A 17,680-nucleotide genomic window follows, 5' to 3' on the forward strand; every position below is an offset into this window, starting at 1 on the left:
AATTATTAATTGGTGCCTTATGGAAGTGTACCTGTAGGTGTGCTTTAGGCCAGCACTGCTATGTGTCAAGTAATGAATTCTTGCAGGTTATAACAGTGAAGGCTGAGATTGCCTCTTTGACAGTTGTAAATGAAGTGTTTTTACTGCCCAGCCTGTGTGATTTCACTGAAATCAGTAGCTATTTCTAGAAAAAAATTACCAACACCCTGCCCCACCTCGCTCCCCCCAGCCTGCACTTGTGTGAAAGGTTTCACTTGAATGTTTTTCCATTGCTTGGAAATCAGAAAGAATTCACAGAAAATAGGAATGATATTGGAAGGGGCTGCTGAGGCAAGTGGTGGAGTCACTGTTCCTGGAAGTGTTTAAGGAAAGACTGGATGTATCTTTCAGTGCCGTGGTCTGGTTCACAAGGTGGTGTTAGTCATAGGTTGGACTGATGATCTCAGAGGTCTTTCCCAAACTAGTTGATTCTGTGATTGTACATTCCTCACATGGAAAAGAAACTGAAACACATTTTGCTATAAAATGTGGTTGTAAAATTCTGAAAGGTAGAAGCACATTGTGACTAACTGTAGAAATAACTTCCCTGAAAACTGACCCCACCAAAATGGTGTAACTAGCCAGTTATGGTGGTGCCCTGAATTCCCTCCAGTCCAAGCAAATCATGCTGTCAATTTGCCTGTAGGAGGAAAGGGCCCAAACCCTCAGTAAGTCTGAAACAGCAGAAGGCCAGTGAGCAACCACATATACATATACATATACATATACATATACATATACATATACATATACATATACATATACATATATATATATAATGGGAACTAAACATCTTATAGTTCTAATTGATTTTCCTTATCTTCTGGCAAATAGCATCTCTCATTTCAAGCCCACTGCTGACGATGGAGACACATAAGCAACAGGCTGTGTTAAAAATCCATTAGCAGAGAAGACAGGACATCAAATCCCTTTGCTGAGGACACACTGTTCTTTTGTTCTGTAATTCTTTTCCCACGTTTTCAGCAAGCTCACAGTCCTGGTCTTCATTTCACATCATAGGTTTTGTTCAGATTTCTGGTTTCTGTTTTCCAGCTCCTCTGTAATGGTACCAGGCCCTTGGAAGACAAAGATTTTGGCACATGTGAGCAGCCTTGCAAAATTCAACTGATTTTTCAAAGCATTTCAATACACAGGAAAAAAGAGGCTGCAACTGAGGAATTTTCATTTCAAAACATGTAAGAACACAGGTGCAAGTAACCTGAGCCTGTCAAAATGGAGATCTTGTTTGAAATCTGACTTTTATCATCTTCACCTCAGGAAGAGTTACTTGTATGTACTACTAATACGACTGAGACCAACATCAGCCATTCATCTCTGCTTGTCCTCATTTGAAATAACATATCAAGCTTAATTTCTCCATGTTCCCTTGTCCTGTTTAGTTCTGTCACCATCATCTCACACAGTCAAGTTTATGCCTATCCTCTCTGAAATGTTTTCCTTTTCAGCCACACAGCCCAGTTCAAGGACCTATAAGCACAGGTTCATCAATCTTGAAAATTATCTAGAAAAGTAGGTATCAATAAATCAGTGCCAGTTTGGTCAGAGCACAGAACATTAGACATGATTTAGCATGTTTAGTGTTTAGGGGACAGGGACTTTTTCTTTCAATAATATCTGTTAGTTTATTTACCATAGCATTCCAGCATCCTAATTAACATTTAGATGATCAAAAACCTGAGATGATATTTTAAGAAGTGCGGAGGTGGATATTTCCTTTCAGGGATAGACTTTTATAGCAAAGCTGCTGAATATGTGAAAAATGGATTTTGAAAAAAATTCTTATGGCCAAATTTTTAAAAGGCTTTTTTTTAGCAGGGATATTTTTCATCTCTATAACTGTCTTGCAGAAAAACCTGCCTATTACTGCCTCATTTTTTTCTCAGCATGTCATTTCTAAAGAAAACTATGCCACTAGGAAGTCAATTCTAATTTTATGCACTGTTATGTAGCCTGCCTACACATAAGGCAACTTTTCTTGCTATTTAAACATTGGATATTGTTATGGAGAAACTGGGGTAGGCACTCAAATGGACCCACACCTCTCAATGAGATATAATTGAAAATTTATTCAATTGAAAGGGTAGGTACTGGATATCAAGTCCTACTACTCTACAGAACATAAATATACAAGCTCCAGCTTCCCTACACACCCTGTTTGGTTTAGAGTGGCACAAGGTAAACTCATGAGAACAGGACATTTCAGGCAGTCAAGGCATCAGGTCAAGACAGGGTAGCTTGCTCCCAAGTTCAGAGGTTCCTCCTTTCATACGGCTGGACATCCTCAATGTGCCTCATCCCAAGAAATTATAAATTTAACATGCCCAAAGCTCTGTACTTTTTGAGCTGGCAGATTTAACTGTAAAAAATCCAACTCACAACTTAATAAAGAAAAAAATGTCATTACTAAAGAGTAACTCTTTGTCCATCAGTTTAAATTCTCAATCAGGTATCAGGCAGCAATGACTTCCAGTGTTCAGCCCTCTAGGGTGGCTGGGCAAATCTGTGTCCAGGCTTTGATCTGTGGCTCACTTGATGAACAGGTGAGGATCTGCACTTCTGTACTCTCCAAAATGTCAGCTGGGGAAAGTGATGGGGCAGCATCAGTTTAAAAAAAATAATCAGAAGGGTTCCAGGCATTAGGAGAGAGCGTAGTTCCCAAGGTGGCAGGAGGCACTCGGGGAGGCTGGAGGCTGAGGAAGGGAGAGAAAAGGACTCCCCAGCTCATTCTTATAAACCAGCCTAGCGGTTTGGATGCATCAGGCTCAAGGTTTTAAACTTTAAGGTCTAGATGTCTCGTGTAGAAAATGCCATTTTCTGATCTCCCCACAGCTCCTGATTGAGATAGAGCAGGAGAAGGAGAAGCACTTGTCCAGCAGGAGCCAGCCACACGGGCAGGAAGCTGCTGCAGAGGAATTTTTTTAAATAGTCATCTCAGTCATCTCTTTCAGCATCAGAGCTTTTATGCAAAACCAATTAATTAAAAACTAAGAAGGGGGCACGAGAGTAGAGTGCACAAAGGCATAGAAATAACTGCAGAGGCACCAGTCCCATTTGGGGGATTTCCTCTTTTTAAGGTGACATCCTAAACCCTTCACAGCTGTAATACTGGCCCAGCTTGCTTAAAATTCTCCATTTTCCATAAACTTTGGTATGGATGAAGCTTTCTGGTGACAACTGTAAATGCATTTAGGGAGAAAGGGGAAAGACACTCAATATTTTTATCAGCCTCCCACAGCAGAAGTTGAGTTCTATGGAAATTATGTAATTTTAAATATATTTATTTTTAAAAGTTTTAAATCAAAACAATTTCTGAATGGTATATTCCTCTCAGCAGGGATAATAAAAAAATAGTGGTTGGGTCATAGCTAGATTAGCTGGAGGTGACAGTCTCTCTGTGTCTCTTCCCCTTTCTCTCTTTTACAGACCTGAACGTTTTTATCCTCTCTGTTTTTTTCCCCACTTTGGCGTAAGTGCCTAATATAGTTATGTTTTTACAGTCAGTATAACATCATGTTGTTACCAACATCTGCAGTTTTCTTTGAAATTTCTCCAGGCTGTAGGGCTCGTTCTCCCTCTCCAGTTATTAATCTTATGTTGAGACTTGGAACAAGAGGCAAAAAGCATCAGCCAGCAGGGCTGTGGCTACAGCTGAGCTGGCCAAGAGGATGACACAGGTTCCCTTTGTGTGTCAGTAACAAGCAGATTCTCATTTGCATTCCTTAGGAAAAATGTGACTTTCCTGAAATGCACAGTAGTTACTAAACTGCTTTTGTAAGAAAACACAGACAAAAAGAGTTTGAATCAAATTCTGCCCTCTTCCCTCTGTCTTTCTCTGCCTCCAAATATTTCCATTCACCTATATTGAGGTGTTCTGTTTCCATTTAGGCTTCCTCCAAAAAAGATTTAAATTTACAAAAGTGATGCAGTGTGTCCTTTTAGTGTTATTTAAGGTCATATTATCAGAACAGTTTAAGATTCAATTTTCCATGACTGTTCTGGAAAACCTAGCCACCGGTTTAGATATTCAAATGGGAGCTGACCCAGTCACAGAGTATTTCTAGTGAGGTGTTATTAAACATGACCTGCTTCTCAAAACAATGCATCCTTCCAGACCTAGGTGCCTGGATACATTAGCTGATATCTGAAGAAAATTACTGGGCAGAACCTCATTTGTAAGTTTATTTAAGACCTACTTAGTATTCTGGCTGAAATGTCCTCTTTTTTTCCAGTGAAATACTGTTTCTTTTGTCAGTTTTGCCTTTTTTACTGTTTGAAAAAGGAATACCAGCCTGTACAGACTTGGAGATAGTTGATCCATTAGAGGACATTTGTTCTAATGTCTGTGTGGTTTTTTCTCTGTATGAATTTCATAACCACATAGACACTACTTCATTCACCAAAAAGGACATGTTAAGTGTTCATGGACACTATAAGTCAGCTAAACATGTCTAGTAATTTCCACTCTAAACCCCCACTTTCAGAGTTCACAATTTTTATAACTTAAACACCAGCATCTGGGCCAAAATAATATTAGTTCAACCTCTGACAGTTTTACCCCTTATTCCCCTAAATGAGAGCCATCTCATACAAGTTTTGGCAAGAAACAAAGACAGTGAGCCCATAAGAAAACTCATGAGGCTGTTAATCACTTTGTATTTGGAATAAGGCTAACATGGGACTCAAGAGATGGTGCTTAAAGACACACACTGACTGAGGAAAGTAAAAAATAAATGTTGAATAGAGTTGCCATTCATCAAACACTGTCTGCTCTGTTTGGTGAATGAAGTAGTGTGCCTTGAATAAAAATAGTGAAAATTACATCCCCAGACAGCAACCAAAAAGCAACTGAGCAGAATTTTGTTCTGTCCTGCTCAGTATTTACCAACCAGCTTAAGTAACCTTAGCAAGGGTGTTTGGAGAAGAAGGTAGGAGAGATGATTACTTTTTGAAGGTCATAGCAAAGCTATCAAATCTGTTAGTTTACTCCCTCTTTGAGTGAAAACCAGAGAAAAAAGTACTTAGGTTATTCCAAATGGAGCTTCATTGTTAAGCCTTTAGTTCCTATATTTCTGATCCACCACTGACTGAAATTATTCCAGTTGGGCCAAGATATAGCAGTGACTATTGCATGTGAGTATCAGTAACTTCCAGCTTTGCTTTAAGGTTGGTATAGGGGAGTATCTCCTGGTGGGAATAAACAGTAGCCTGCAATCAAGCCATCAGCTGTTTGGGGGGACAGAAATCAACCTAGACAGCAATGGTCAGGCTTGCAGATCATCAGTGTGAGTTCAGCACATGCCCTGAGGAGACTGTGTTAGTGTCTGAGACTTCACTGATTGGAACACTGCACCTTGCAGACAGTGCTGTAACCAGCTCAAACGTGAACCCGCTCCTTACCCTTCCCCTGCCCCAAGCTTCAGTCCACAGAAAGATTAACCCAGTGGGACTAAGCATGCCACAGAGAGGCTTTCAACTTCAAACAAGGCCTGGTATCCTCTGGCAACAAAGGAAAATTATCCTCAAATAGTCTCTATTGTGTTGTTGTAGCTATTGCTATTATTGTTACTATCTTTGTCATTGTCATTTTTTTTTTTTTTTTACTTTTATGAGTCATTAATACCACTTATTTTCCATTATTTAATGTATGTTCAGACCACATTCCTAACTTTCTCATGATTTCCAGGGGAATTTATTAGGAAACAATGTTTCAACACATTGCTATATCCTGTACCACTACTTTAGGCATAATGAAATAACTCTTGTACCGGTGCATGACTGTGGAACTTTCCCTGTACTCACTCAGCGTTAAATAACATCCTTGCAAGATCTGTGTTCTGCCTTCTTTTTCATTATTTTCAACTACCTGATGTCTCCTAAAACCTGCCCCATTCAGGTCAATAAGTGTGCATAAATGGGAGGCCAGAAATTGATGTAATGAGTCAAACTCTGGTCTCATTTACACCTGTACTGAATGCAATCTCTTATCTGTGATGTGAACTGTGATTGTGCCTCATTTCTGAATCTCAGAAAGTTTTGGGTCAGGTACTTTGCCAGTATGTAGTTATCTGATTCCTGGTGTGCACTAGTTTTGAAACAGTTTAGCCATAGTTCTCTGAGTGATTTAGTGTAAAGGGGAAGAGAAACTGAAGAAAGAATTGTTCTGTGGCAAAAAAAAAAAAAAAAAAAGATGTTTCTCGTAGAAATGCCATTTTCAGAGCTTGAGATATGGTGGTTAAGCATAAATGCAACATAAATGCTTCTTCTCCAAGCTCCGTAGTTATTCCTCAGTGGGAGGCAGGGAGACGCAGGGAAGTTTTTTCCAAGCTTGCCCCATCATATACTAAGTAGTTAGAACTGAAAATGGGTTGAAGATTGGAGCTTTTGGTAGTTTCAGGAATTTCATTTTGATTTACAAAGCCTTCTTGTAGACTCAAATGTGTAACAGAAATGCTTTTCCTCTCTTTGAAGCCATTACTTAGCTACTCAGATATAAAAATATGGCACTCAGCAATGGAAATAGTGTTGTTCTTTTGTAATTGTCTTACTCATTTTCACATGACCACAGACTTCCGTTCTGAAAGAGCTGGGGTTTGACTTTTGAAAGCAACTCAGATGCTTCACATTCATTTTGCATATCATTTGGGCACACAAATGTTTTGACAAACGTGTCTCTTCTGTGATCACATGGTTCTAACATGTAAGGATCAACATCCACCTTATAAAGTTAACATTAAAATGGCTGGAAGAGCATAACATAGCCGGCAGGAAGGACTGTGAGACTGTCTGCCTCTTCACAGATAAATCTTAGGAGTACCTTGGTACAGAGCAGCACAAGAGGAGTATTAGACCTGGTGTAAGCACTGACGTGTTGCATAGGCCAACTGTGATGTCATTTTCCTTTTCTCATTCTGCCCTATAAATATAATGAAAAACTGTGAGGGAACTGCTCTTTTCTCAGTGCCAATTGTGGATCACCAGGAAGGGTGATTCAGCATTTCATCATCAGTCATAAAAGCGCAAAGCCACAGAAGTCAATATTGGTTGGGGCATGTGTAATTGAAACGAAACTGTAACTGAAAAAATCCTCACAGCACACTAATCCAAGTGCAGCCATGCAGGGAAAAGAAACAAATAAACAGGCATGTGTTCTTCTAAGAAATCCTGTGTTTGCTACGAAAAAAGACCCCAGAAAAGAGGATAGAAAGGATGCCTGCACACACTGAAAGGTGGCTAAAAGGGACAACACGTGGGAGCAGGCACTGACCCCACTCCCTTGAAGTCCCTGGGGCACACCCCACCCTCAACCCCCTTTAGTCCCTGGGGCACACCCCAGCCTCAGCCCCGTTTAGTCCCTATCACCCCAGCAGTCTCTGTAGGAAGGTGGGGAGGATCTCGGCTCCCTGTCCTAAAGGAAGCACACAGGTGAAACATCTGAGCCTGGCTCACTGCAGCAACCCATGGCTACCTCTGCCTGCCTCACCTGGCTTGCAAGTGGCCACTTCAGACACCTCTTCCTCTGACAGTGGAACACAAGGCTTGGGTTTTGGCACCAACTTGATGAAACCTTCCCTGAAGTGCTTCTTTCTGAGGCAGCACTTCACTGAATCAAACTGGCAGCTGTACACAACCAATGAGCCCAATGAGTACTTTCAGATGCAGGATCCTTCTGACTAATATTTATCATGTCTGACTAATGAGGGCTGGTTAAAATGTCAAGAGTTTTTAGGGTTTTTCATTACCTTGTTTCATACTGACTTTCACAGTAGATATAATGAACAGATATGTTGTTTACTCCTTCCATTTACACAGTCCTGTAGGGGATAAAAGAGTTGCTGCAGCATCCTTGCTTCTGCACGGTTTACGAAGTGTTATGGTTGTATGAATAAAAGTGACTGTTCCTGCCTGGAAGCAAGCAGACTTGGGTCTGTCATTTAAGAGTAGGTCCTCACTGAAGCTAATACAGGACTACATTTGGCCTAGTGGGAGAATTCTGCTTATTTAAAGCAAAATTTCTGCTGTAGCTCCCCTACCTGTGACACTCTCACTTCCCCACTCAGTGACATGCAAGGAGCCCTTCCTGCACCCTCTGAGCACTGGCCCAGGATGGTGAGAGCAGCAGACCCTGGGAGCAATTGTCAGTATTGTTTTGAGCATGTGTAATTGAAAAGAAACTATAACTGAAAAAATCCCCACAGCACACTAATCTAGTGCAACCACGCAGGAACAAGAAACCACACAAACAGGGATGCGTTTGTCTGTGGGTGGGAAATGGCAAAGGAGATGGGTTAACCCTCTCACACATGCCTGGAGCTTCCTCTCACCCACAAATCCTGGGCCTCCACTGATGGCCCAGTTCCCCAGAGCTGTTCCAGAGCTGGGCTGCTCCTTCAGGGTCTCCCTCAGCCATGCACAGCCGTGCCAAGACCTCTCAAGATAACAAAGGTGCTCATGAGGCAGAGACTCATGGTCAGATTATCATACAGCAGAGCATAATCCAATATAAATCTAAAGGCAGCAACAGCCTGGGAAAGAGCCTGGGGAACAAATGCCTAAAATGGAGAGGCTATAAAGAAAATGGGCGTACAAATGTGCATTTTTTAAAAGCAGGTAAGGCAAAGAATGCTGTCAGTATTTGCTCTACTGCAACTGACCTCATCAGCTCTTTCAGGTCACTTGTTTAAATGGATGGAAACTATTGATTTTGTCTAATTCAGTCTTTGCCGTGCGTTTCACAGGGACAAACGCTAAGCACGGGCTGCGCTGTAAGGCGTGCAAGATGAGCATCCACCACAAGTGCGCCGACAGCATCGGACAGCAGCGCTGCATGGGCAAGCTGGTAAGTGAGCAGCCCGGGGCAGCTTGTGCTGGAGCTATTTCTTTGTGTGCCTGAGCCCCAGGTGTGTATTTAGCTGCTGCTCTAACAGAGCACACAGCAGATTGCTTTGCTGAGGTGGGAAAAGCTAAGCCAGGTGGTGCCCTGTTGTCAATTTGGGCAATTGCTGCTGCACAAGGTTGCAAACTAAACCAAGGCACAAATCTGGTCTGCTCTGTGGATGTGAAAATACAGTTACAGAATACAAATTTAGCTAGCTAACAAAATTAATTACCTTGGTTTCAACTGTGCTTGCTGCAGTGTAAACCTCTCAAAGAATGCTATAAATTAATCATAGTATTTCAGTAGGGTTTAACAAATGAAAAATCCTTCAAATTATGTTTTATTGTTTTCCCCACTGTTAGGGCTTGAAGAAAAAAACATAATCCACCTTAAAAAGAAAACCAAGGGATATTTCAGAGTAAGACACAGCAGAGTTTGCAGAAATCTCTCAGCAGGAGAGGCTGGGAGGAGCCTGCCCCTGTAAGGACACAGCACTTTAGTGCCTGGTTTGCCTTCTGAGCAGCAAAATCTTGTGATTGGCAATGGCAGTACGCTGTGTCTGAGACAATTCTAACCCACCTTGTTGACTATTATGGGACTATGGTTCCTTCTGGTTCCTTTTGGAAAAAGAACTTGGAAAAATACCAATTGGAATATGAAAAGTGAATAATACATAGATTCGTGTCTCAGATGTTCTCAGATTTGTCGTGACTTGAAGACACTTGAGACAACTGAGCTAAAACCAAACAGTTGTACTGGGTAAAGTGATGGGAAAATGCAAGCACTGAGTTCAAAAGTGCTACAAACCCCACCTTTCACTGGAAAGATCTTTTCTGTCCAAGAGTGCTCACTGAAAGCTATTGCTACTTATATCCTTGAGGCAAGTCTTCATGTATCTAAACCACAATCGTAGTTCTAGCAGGAGGCATTCTGGTATAGGGAATTGCTCTGTGAAGAGCTGAATGACAAGCCCTGGACAAATATTACACCATGTTAATTGATTCATGCATGCCTTGATTCCAGCCTCAGCTCTTGTGGTTACTAGTCGACAAAAGCAAAAAAAAAGAGAGGCCAAATTTACATCAGGAAGTTGTCAGCAAAATCACAGGAGTTTAGTGAGCTCATGCTGGTGCTCTGTCTGAATCTAGCTTGGGGGCAGACAAAGGCTGAAGAATCTGCAATTTATTCCTCTGACTCCAAGACTATCAGTCACCTCAGTCTTTTTCAGTTTTTTCTGCAGCTCATTACCTGAAGAACTAGTTGTCTATCAGGTTTTGATGCACACTGAACAGAGGATATGGAAAATATCCACATCTCTTCAAATCTTCCTCACTTCTCACTGTGGCTAGAAGTTCTCATAGTCTGCAGACATTAGAAATTGGAGAGACCATTTGTGAAATTCCAATGTCTTGAAGGCATTCATTCTGAGTACTAGGAATTTGCCTGAATTGAAATAAGTTTTTTAGAGTGATATAGGCACCATTATTTGCCATATTATGGTATTCTTTAATGCTATAGCTTGAGTTTTTATGGTGCATTTTTCTACAAGTGGACACTGTGGGAATATCTGGCAACAGCTTGGAGAGCTTTTTGACCTTACAAGAAAGGAAAAGAAAAAAAGAAAAAAAAAAAAAAGCAGTGGAAGCTGCAGTCAGTCAGCAGTAAACCTTAGAAAAACCTATGGGAAGGTTCTGAATTCTTTGGGTTTCACATATGCATATGTGGGAACATGAGGATTTGGAGTTAGGGTGGGGAAGGATAGTCACATGTTTAACAAATACAATGCAAATTCACATTCTATAAGATAGGGAGAGGGAAACTTCCCAGAACCTCTAATGATTCAGCACTTCTGCTGCAATTAATTAGTTTTGCTTTTGTGTACAACAAAAGAAAAAAGAGAGCTGAAAATGAGCCTCTCCTTCCACAGAAATATAGGAAATTGGTTTTTTTCTAGGCAAAAAATCAAATAAACATCTGATCTCTCAACCTCACAGTGACTCTACAACAGGAGGCAAATTTCCAGCCTCACCATAATGTTCCACCATTAACCAAAGAGCTGAGGCTATTTCTACCCCACCAATCAAGGCAAGCAATGCATCTCACTTGTTTTCGCTTTTTCTCCCTCCAGCCAAAGGGATTTCGGCGGTACTACAGCTCACCACTACTCATTCACGAACAGTTTGGCTGCATCAAAGAAGTGATGCCTATTGGTAGGTTTTGACTGCTTTTCCATTCAGTCTCCCCTTGGCCATGCTCTGCAACAGCAGCGGCAGAATTCCAGCCGTGCTCTTTGCCCTCAGCAGCCGTCCAGCTCCTTTGGGTGACTGGGTGCCCTTCTGCCACCTCAGGAAAGGACCACCTCAAAGATACAAAGCTGGAAGAGGAGAGGGTGTGTTCATTGTGTGTTTCACTCAAAACCCTCTTATGCACACCTCTTAGCAATTACTCTGCTTATCATAACAACTACCTGAGATCAAGGGAGGAACTGAGGCATGAAGAAACGCTGAAATATTGAGATGAGGGTCTGAGCTGGGAAAAAACAAATAAAAGACAGGGAGATCAAAATAGCAGGGGGCATCCAAATGACTGGTCCAGCTTTTGAGGGATGTTGCTAGGTTCCTGTCCTTTTTCATCCATATTTTTTACTTTCCTCATATTTTTACTTATTGATCATGTCTACACATTGTCTGAGTACTTGAAAGACCACTTTTTCCTCACTGCAATACCAAATTTCTGAAAAGAAACATTTTGAAATGGAGAAGTTAAGTTTATTCTGGAAAATATTTTTCCTCATCAGTACTCTAACCAGGCAGACCTGGAAGTGCAAAAAAATCAAAGCTAAAACTAGGTAGTCAGTTTAAAACTACTTGTCTGATGACATTTGCAATCTTACTGTCATCAGTTTTAAAAAAAAATTAATTACAAGGATTTAATCTAAGTTTCTCTTTCTCAAAAACATCCATCATTTTTATCAGAAGTAACAGAAATATTTCAAATAAACTCCGGCTAAAAAATGAGGCGTGCTTTGCTCTAATCAAAATCTAAAATCTGTTGTATTTTCTCACTACTTTGGCTAAAATTTCTCTCCTACCTAGTGGCACAAATGTACTGTTTTCTACATCTGACAGCCTTGTGTCACAAGGGAAGCTGAGGTCTAAGGGTGTAGAAGAGAGTTGAACTGAATTTGCTTGTTCCCATTGAAGGCATCCATTTTTCTTCCATGTGAGATTATTTTTGTGGCTAGCTGTGAGGGAAAGCTGCTCTTGAGGGCAATCCAAGAAGTCACTGGTGGAGACAAACATGGATTAGAACCTCCTGGCACTCTGTCTTCCTTACCACCATACAGGTAGCACCAGTGATGATTAGGGAAGGAGAATGGCAGGTGAAGAGAGACAAGGCAATGGCTGAGAATGGAAGAGCCAGGATGAAAGGAGGATGTTCTTTCTGGGAGGAGAGAGGCAGCAGAAAATTGATAGCAATTCCATTAAGTTCAACACTCACTCTTTATCAGGATGGTCTCTCAAATTGTTTCCAAGCATTCAGCTCAACCTCTTGGCAGAGGCAGGTGTTGCTCCAAGTTAAGCAGGAACATGACCAGAAATATCCTCAAGGATTGATGCATGTTTTGCTCCTTCTGTTGCAGCCTGTGGAAATAAGGTTGATCCTGTATACGAAACTCTCCGCTTTGGGACTTCCTTAGCCCAGAAAACCAAAAAGGGAAGTTCTGGAAGTGGGTCTGACTCTCCCAACAGAAACTCTGTAAGTATCCCACATCTTTCTTCATTTTCTTTCTGGAGGAGCAACAGATATTCATTCACATGAGATTGTGTCAGAGTTCACAAAACTTGTATTTCAAACTGTAAAAAAACCCTAAAATCTTACTCTCAGCTTCCATATAGAGACCAGAAAATTTGTTATTTTTGCAAATTCAAAATGACTCTTGTGAAAGGAGAAAAATGCTAATTAAATTAGTAAACTGTTTTTATCAGATTAGAAAAGGAAATATTAACCTTTTTATTTTGCATATCCACATAGAAGTGTGGCAGAGATATCGGATGGTCAGGCTGGAGCAGATGCACAGTGCTTGTTGTTGATGGTGGCCATTTGCCCTTCATACAAGTGATAACAATGAGTTGGAGTCCTCAGAACCTAGACTTAAAAGTACATGATCCCAGACAAAATTAAGACACTGCTACTGCAACAAAGCAAGGGACCTCCACCCCTTTCCAGGGCAGAATGGTGAGGGAGGCATTACAGACTGGGGCTTCTCTCTCCAAACCCCAAACACAGACAGGTGTGATAAGGTTGTTGTATCCAGACAGTGAGGCTTTAGCCTTAATGTTTGTCATTCACACCCTCCAGTCATAAAAGTCACTGTCTTAAGGACCATGGCAGAAGAGGTAGAGAACAAGGGAAGTGATAGCTCCCATGGCCATGCCTTTGTTATATCCATACCTTGTTCAGCAGTTAAAATTGCCATTTTCTTCCTTATCCTAGTACTGGAATCCACGAGATCGGGAGCTCCTTCATGGTGTTGAAAGAACATTTCCTACCTTCTCAGCCTCTCATAAACAGGCGCTTACACTTATGTTTGAGGCCACCCCTAGTCCCCTCAAAAAAAAAAAAATCAAAACAAAAAAAAAATTTAAAAAATAAAAAATAAAAAAAAAATTAAAAAATCTCACCTGAATCATTCACTGGAGGCTAAAGCTGATTGTCATCTCTAAAAATCAGACCTACACTATCTCACAACCTCTTCTGCTCACACCTCATAAGACAAATCACTGGGCACAGAGACATGATGAGAGTTGGTCTCCAGGTCTCAAAGGAAATACTTATACGCTTAATATGAAGTCATGCTAATATCTGTATATGTTTGTTACAACATTTCCCTGGCATTTGAATGCATGCTCACAGGCTGACCTGTAATCTCAGGTGGCATAGGTGAACTCTTAAACAGGCATCAATTCATGTCAGACAGGAAAAAAGATGAACTCATTTAAGCAAGAACTAAGTGAAGTCTGCAAGGGATTTATGAAAGGACATGTCCTCTATCCACCCCCATTTGTGCCTTAAAAGGAATTTGCTAATTCCCATTTTTTTTTAAACCCACAGTGACTCTACCTTCTGTTGCATTATTACATTTCTTTCTTTCAATTATTTAATTTCCTTTGAAACGAAATTTCTACAAATGTAATTATTGCTTTCTAAATCAATAAAGTTTATGTTGAATTATAAATGAAAACTCGAGAGTAGAAATCACTAATGCTGTGTCAGCTTACTCTAGGGAGCTGATCATAACTAGGTGGGGTGTGGGCGTAGAATTAGGAACGCAAGTTCATTACAGGAATTTCTCTAGGGTATTAAAGCTGAGAGAGAATGTAACATGTGTCAGCATACAGGAAATAGAGCACATTAGAGAATTGAATAAACAGACCTGAGAAACCATAAATTTTGCCAGCACAAGCTTGTGAATTGAGAGAAGGATAAAAAACAGGGTAGACACAACCCTGAACAAAATGATGGAGCTCAGGACCTTTAAAACTGATGTGTGACCTGGGATTAGGTACTGACCCGTGGCTGTAGCAGGGATGTGACACAGAGCCCTTAGAAGCACGTGTAGTTAATAACTCAGAGGGACTAGGACCTTTCCCCAGGGATGCCCACTTCTGGGCTTCTCTGCTCCTCTCCAAGCAGAAGCGGCAATGCAGCTCTGAGGCTGTGCTGAGTCCCAGCCCTGGGAGATGGAATGTGCTGCAGGGCTCTGCCATGTCTCCAAACTAAGGACACCAGGGACATGGGGACACCTGGGATACCACTTCATCTTGCAGGGGGTATCCAAGCTGTCCAAGGCTTGGCTCTGGGTCAGCACAGCAAAGGTGCCCCTGCTGAAGGTGATGAACAGCAAAGGTGACTGGCTTAGGAGCTGTACCATGCCATGAAGCTTCCATACTGCATGCAGTTCATGTAGACAGCCTCTACTCTCTACAGAGACAACCACCTTCCTCTAAACTAGCCAAAGTATTTTTAACATGACTGAGCTGTGTGGACGTACTCATTGATTTTTCCGCCCAGATTCTGCATTTCCCATAAAAGAAAGTGGCCATATGCTCCAGATTTACTACCTACTGCTTGCTTCAAAACTGTGCTTCTGCAACCCACATTTATACAAAAAGGCACTTGAGGTGATGTAAATGTGACTCTGGTTCTTGTTAGTTTTTTGTGGATCAGGTCCTCTCAAAAGCAGCTTTGCACCTCTATCATTTCTATTACATTTGTCATGTGGCCATTCACTGAAAAATCATTAAGGGTAAATGAGGCTGCCTCAGAAGGTTTTGGATGAGGTAAATACTGAAGAGACAGTCACTAGACATCCCATATGCACTAGAACTTAACAAAATAATATTAATTGCTAATCAGCAATAATGAAGCTAATCTGTGAAAACTGAGGAACATGTTGTAGCAATGAGCTGAAAAATAGCTGGGGCTTAGTCTTTCAACAAAGCCAGTCTTTCTCTTCTCCATCCAGCAACCAGAATCCATAGATATGCTCTGCATTGGATCTGTGTAAACTTTGCTATTGCAGTTCCTTCTCATCCTCGGGTGACCTATTTGGGCAAGATGCAAGACAAACATGACCTGCTGCAAAAGGCTGAGTCTAAAAACAAGGAGCAACAGAGCAGCAAAGTAAAGCATATATGCTTAAAACAGCAAGGGAAACAAGATAGCCACAAGACACTTGAGGCACAAATCTTTCAGCCCCTTTGTTCATTGGTTTCCTTCATGGAGAAATAGCTAGGAAAGTACTAGATAGAAGAAATAAAATTGTGAGAGCACTTTCTAAAAAAAGCTTTGCTGTCAACACTAGTAAAAGGGGAAAACAACAACATGTAAAATCTATAAAACAAATCAGATTCTGCTCCCTAAACAAAAACAAAAATGTTCCTGTGATACAGGCACAGAAGTGCAAAGCAATAGAGACCACTGTGTGTATAGTACAATTGCAAAATGTCACAATAACATTAAATCTTTCTTGTGACTTAAAATTTGTGAGCTAGAAAAAAATAAATCTTGGAAACAATGATTTGGAATAAATTTACATGTATTCAGATTAGAGAAAGCACCTGACTCAAGCTCAATCTTTGGGTTTTTTTTCTGGTTATCAAAGACGCAGAGAGTTCAAGGACTGAAGTTTTGTTAAGGTCAGACTCGCACAGAGTTGTTTGGAGCAGCTCCTAATTCCTGTTGGGCTATACAAGGAGAAGCTGACTACCCAACCAAGGAATCTGTATGCAGAGTATACTTCTGAGGCTCGAGATTATGTCATCCCACGTTTTCCTATACCCTGGAACACTGGGTCCCTAATCATGACTGACATTAATATGGTACAAAAAAGAAATCATAGTAATTCTAAAAGCAACACTTAGGTTTCAATTTCCCTAACCATACTGGCCAGATGACTGTTTAAAAAGAAAGTGAGGGCAGATATTTAAAGACTGACTTCATCCACTTCATTGCACTCTAGCTCTTTCTTTTACAGCATTTTAACAGAATTAAAATGACCCTTACATTACAGTTATTTTACTGAATAATGTATTTGGAACTGATAGATTAAAATTCAGTAGTTTCAACTAATGTTCAGTCTCCCTGGATGATAGCTATTTAGTATACCTGCAGAATCTGCACATTCCCTCATGCCCTCTCTGTTTTGTTCAGAGAAGCACATTGCTCAACACAATCCTCTGTTCCTTAACTTTCACTTTATTTTATACTGCAGAAATCTTTTGTGCTCCAGACTCCAAACTTGGTCTGGAATTTTTTTTTTCTGGGCTTCCACTGCTCCCTGTGCAGTAGGTATGTGTTGTGCATCATCACATCCAGTGTTTCCTTCCATCCTGCTAGGCTGACTCTGCTCTGCTCTCTCACCACTCAAGTACTGCATTTCCCAAAGGTCCTTGCCGTGGTTTTATTTCACTTTTTCAGTCCCTTTTTCTGATTTGTCCTGTCTCATTTGCTGTTTCTGTCCCTGCAGACAGCTGACTTGGTGGAAGTTCCAGAGGAAGCCAACAGCTCTGCAGGCACCCTCGACATAAGCAGAAAACGCAGCAACAGCGGTGAGTGCCCCCAGGCCAGGAGAGCCCCCCAGAACAAAAGGCCCATGTACAGCCTGTTTCAGAGGGGGGTTATGACATGTCCAGGTTTTTGCAGTGTTCTGGTTCCCAAAGCAGGAGGTGAGTTGGTGCAAAAAAATTGGGGAATGCTTTTTGCCATTCAGATGAAATTGAAGCCACCACTTGCCTTAATGTGGTGTGTCTAAAAGTGCAATTGGACAAGGTTCAGGTCCATTCCCTATCTCCTATATTTACTTCATGATCATGACTGTAGACTTAACATGCCTCACTTCCACAGTGGCAAAGTGGAACAAAAAAAACCCCAAACTTTCTTTTCCATATGTTTGACTTTTCCACATGATTTTGTGTATCATAACCTCTTTGGGACAAAAAATGCATCATAAAAGATCTTTGTGTCTGCAAAACACACAGCACAGTGAATTTTGATTATGATTGCATCTTCTCAGTACAACTGTAGTACATGCCCAGTAACACTAATGGCCCAACTCCTTTGTTTGATTTGCAGTACAGAAGTAATCTTTTTTACAGCATTGGTTTGATTGAATTTGAAAACCATCATAGCATCAAGAGTTTAGTCATGAAATCTCAGCCACCAAGGGTTGGTGTTTGTGAC

At 41.0% G+C, this 17,680-nt stretch overlaps 1 protein-coding gene across 2 annotated transcripts in view; it reads left to right on the top strand.

Annotated features, from left to right (window-relative positions):
• STAC (SH3 and cysteine rich domain) overlaps positions 1–17,680 on the top strand; it is a gene marked incomplete at both ends in the record, with an annotated part of 68,641 nt that overhangs the window by 34,182 nt on the left and 16,779 nt on the right. For both annotated transcript variants that reach the window (XM_084206054.1, XM_084206055.1), the window contains 4 exons: positions 8,796–8,896; positions 11,064–11,145; positions 12,579–12,694; positions 16,968–17,049. In XM_084206054.1, coding sequence (XP_084062180.1) covers positions 8,796–8,896; positions 11,064–11,145; positions 12,579–12,694; positions 16,968–17,049 — 381 coding nt within the window. The remainder of the gene's footprint in view (positions 1–8,795; positions 8,897–11,063; positions 11,146–12,578; positions 12,695–16,967; positions 17,050–17,680) is intronic.

The sequence above is a fragment of the Fringilla coelebs genome (assembly GCF_963513975.1).
Source record: "Fringilla coelebs genome assembly, chromosome: 1".
In the NCBI taxonomy this organism is placed as follows: domain Eukaryota; kingdom Metazoa; phylum Chordata; class Aves; order Passeriformes; family Fringillidae; genus Fringilla; species Fringilla coelebs.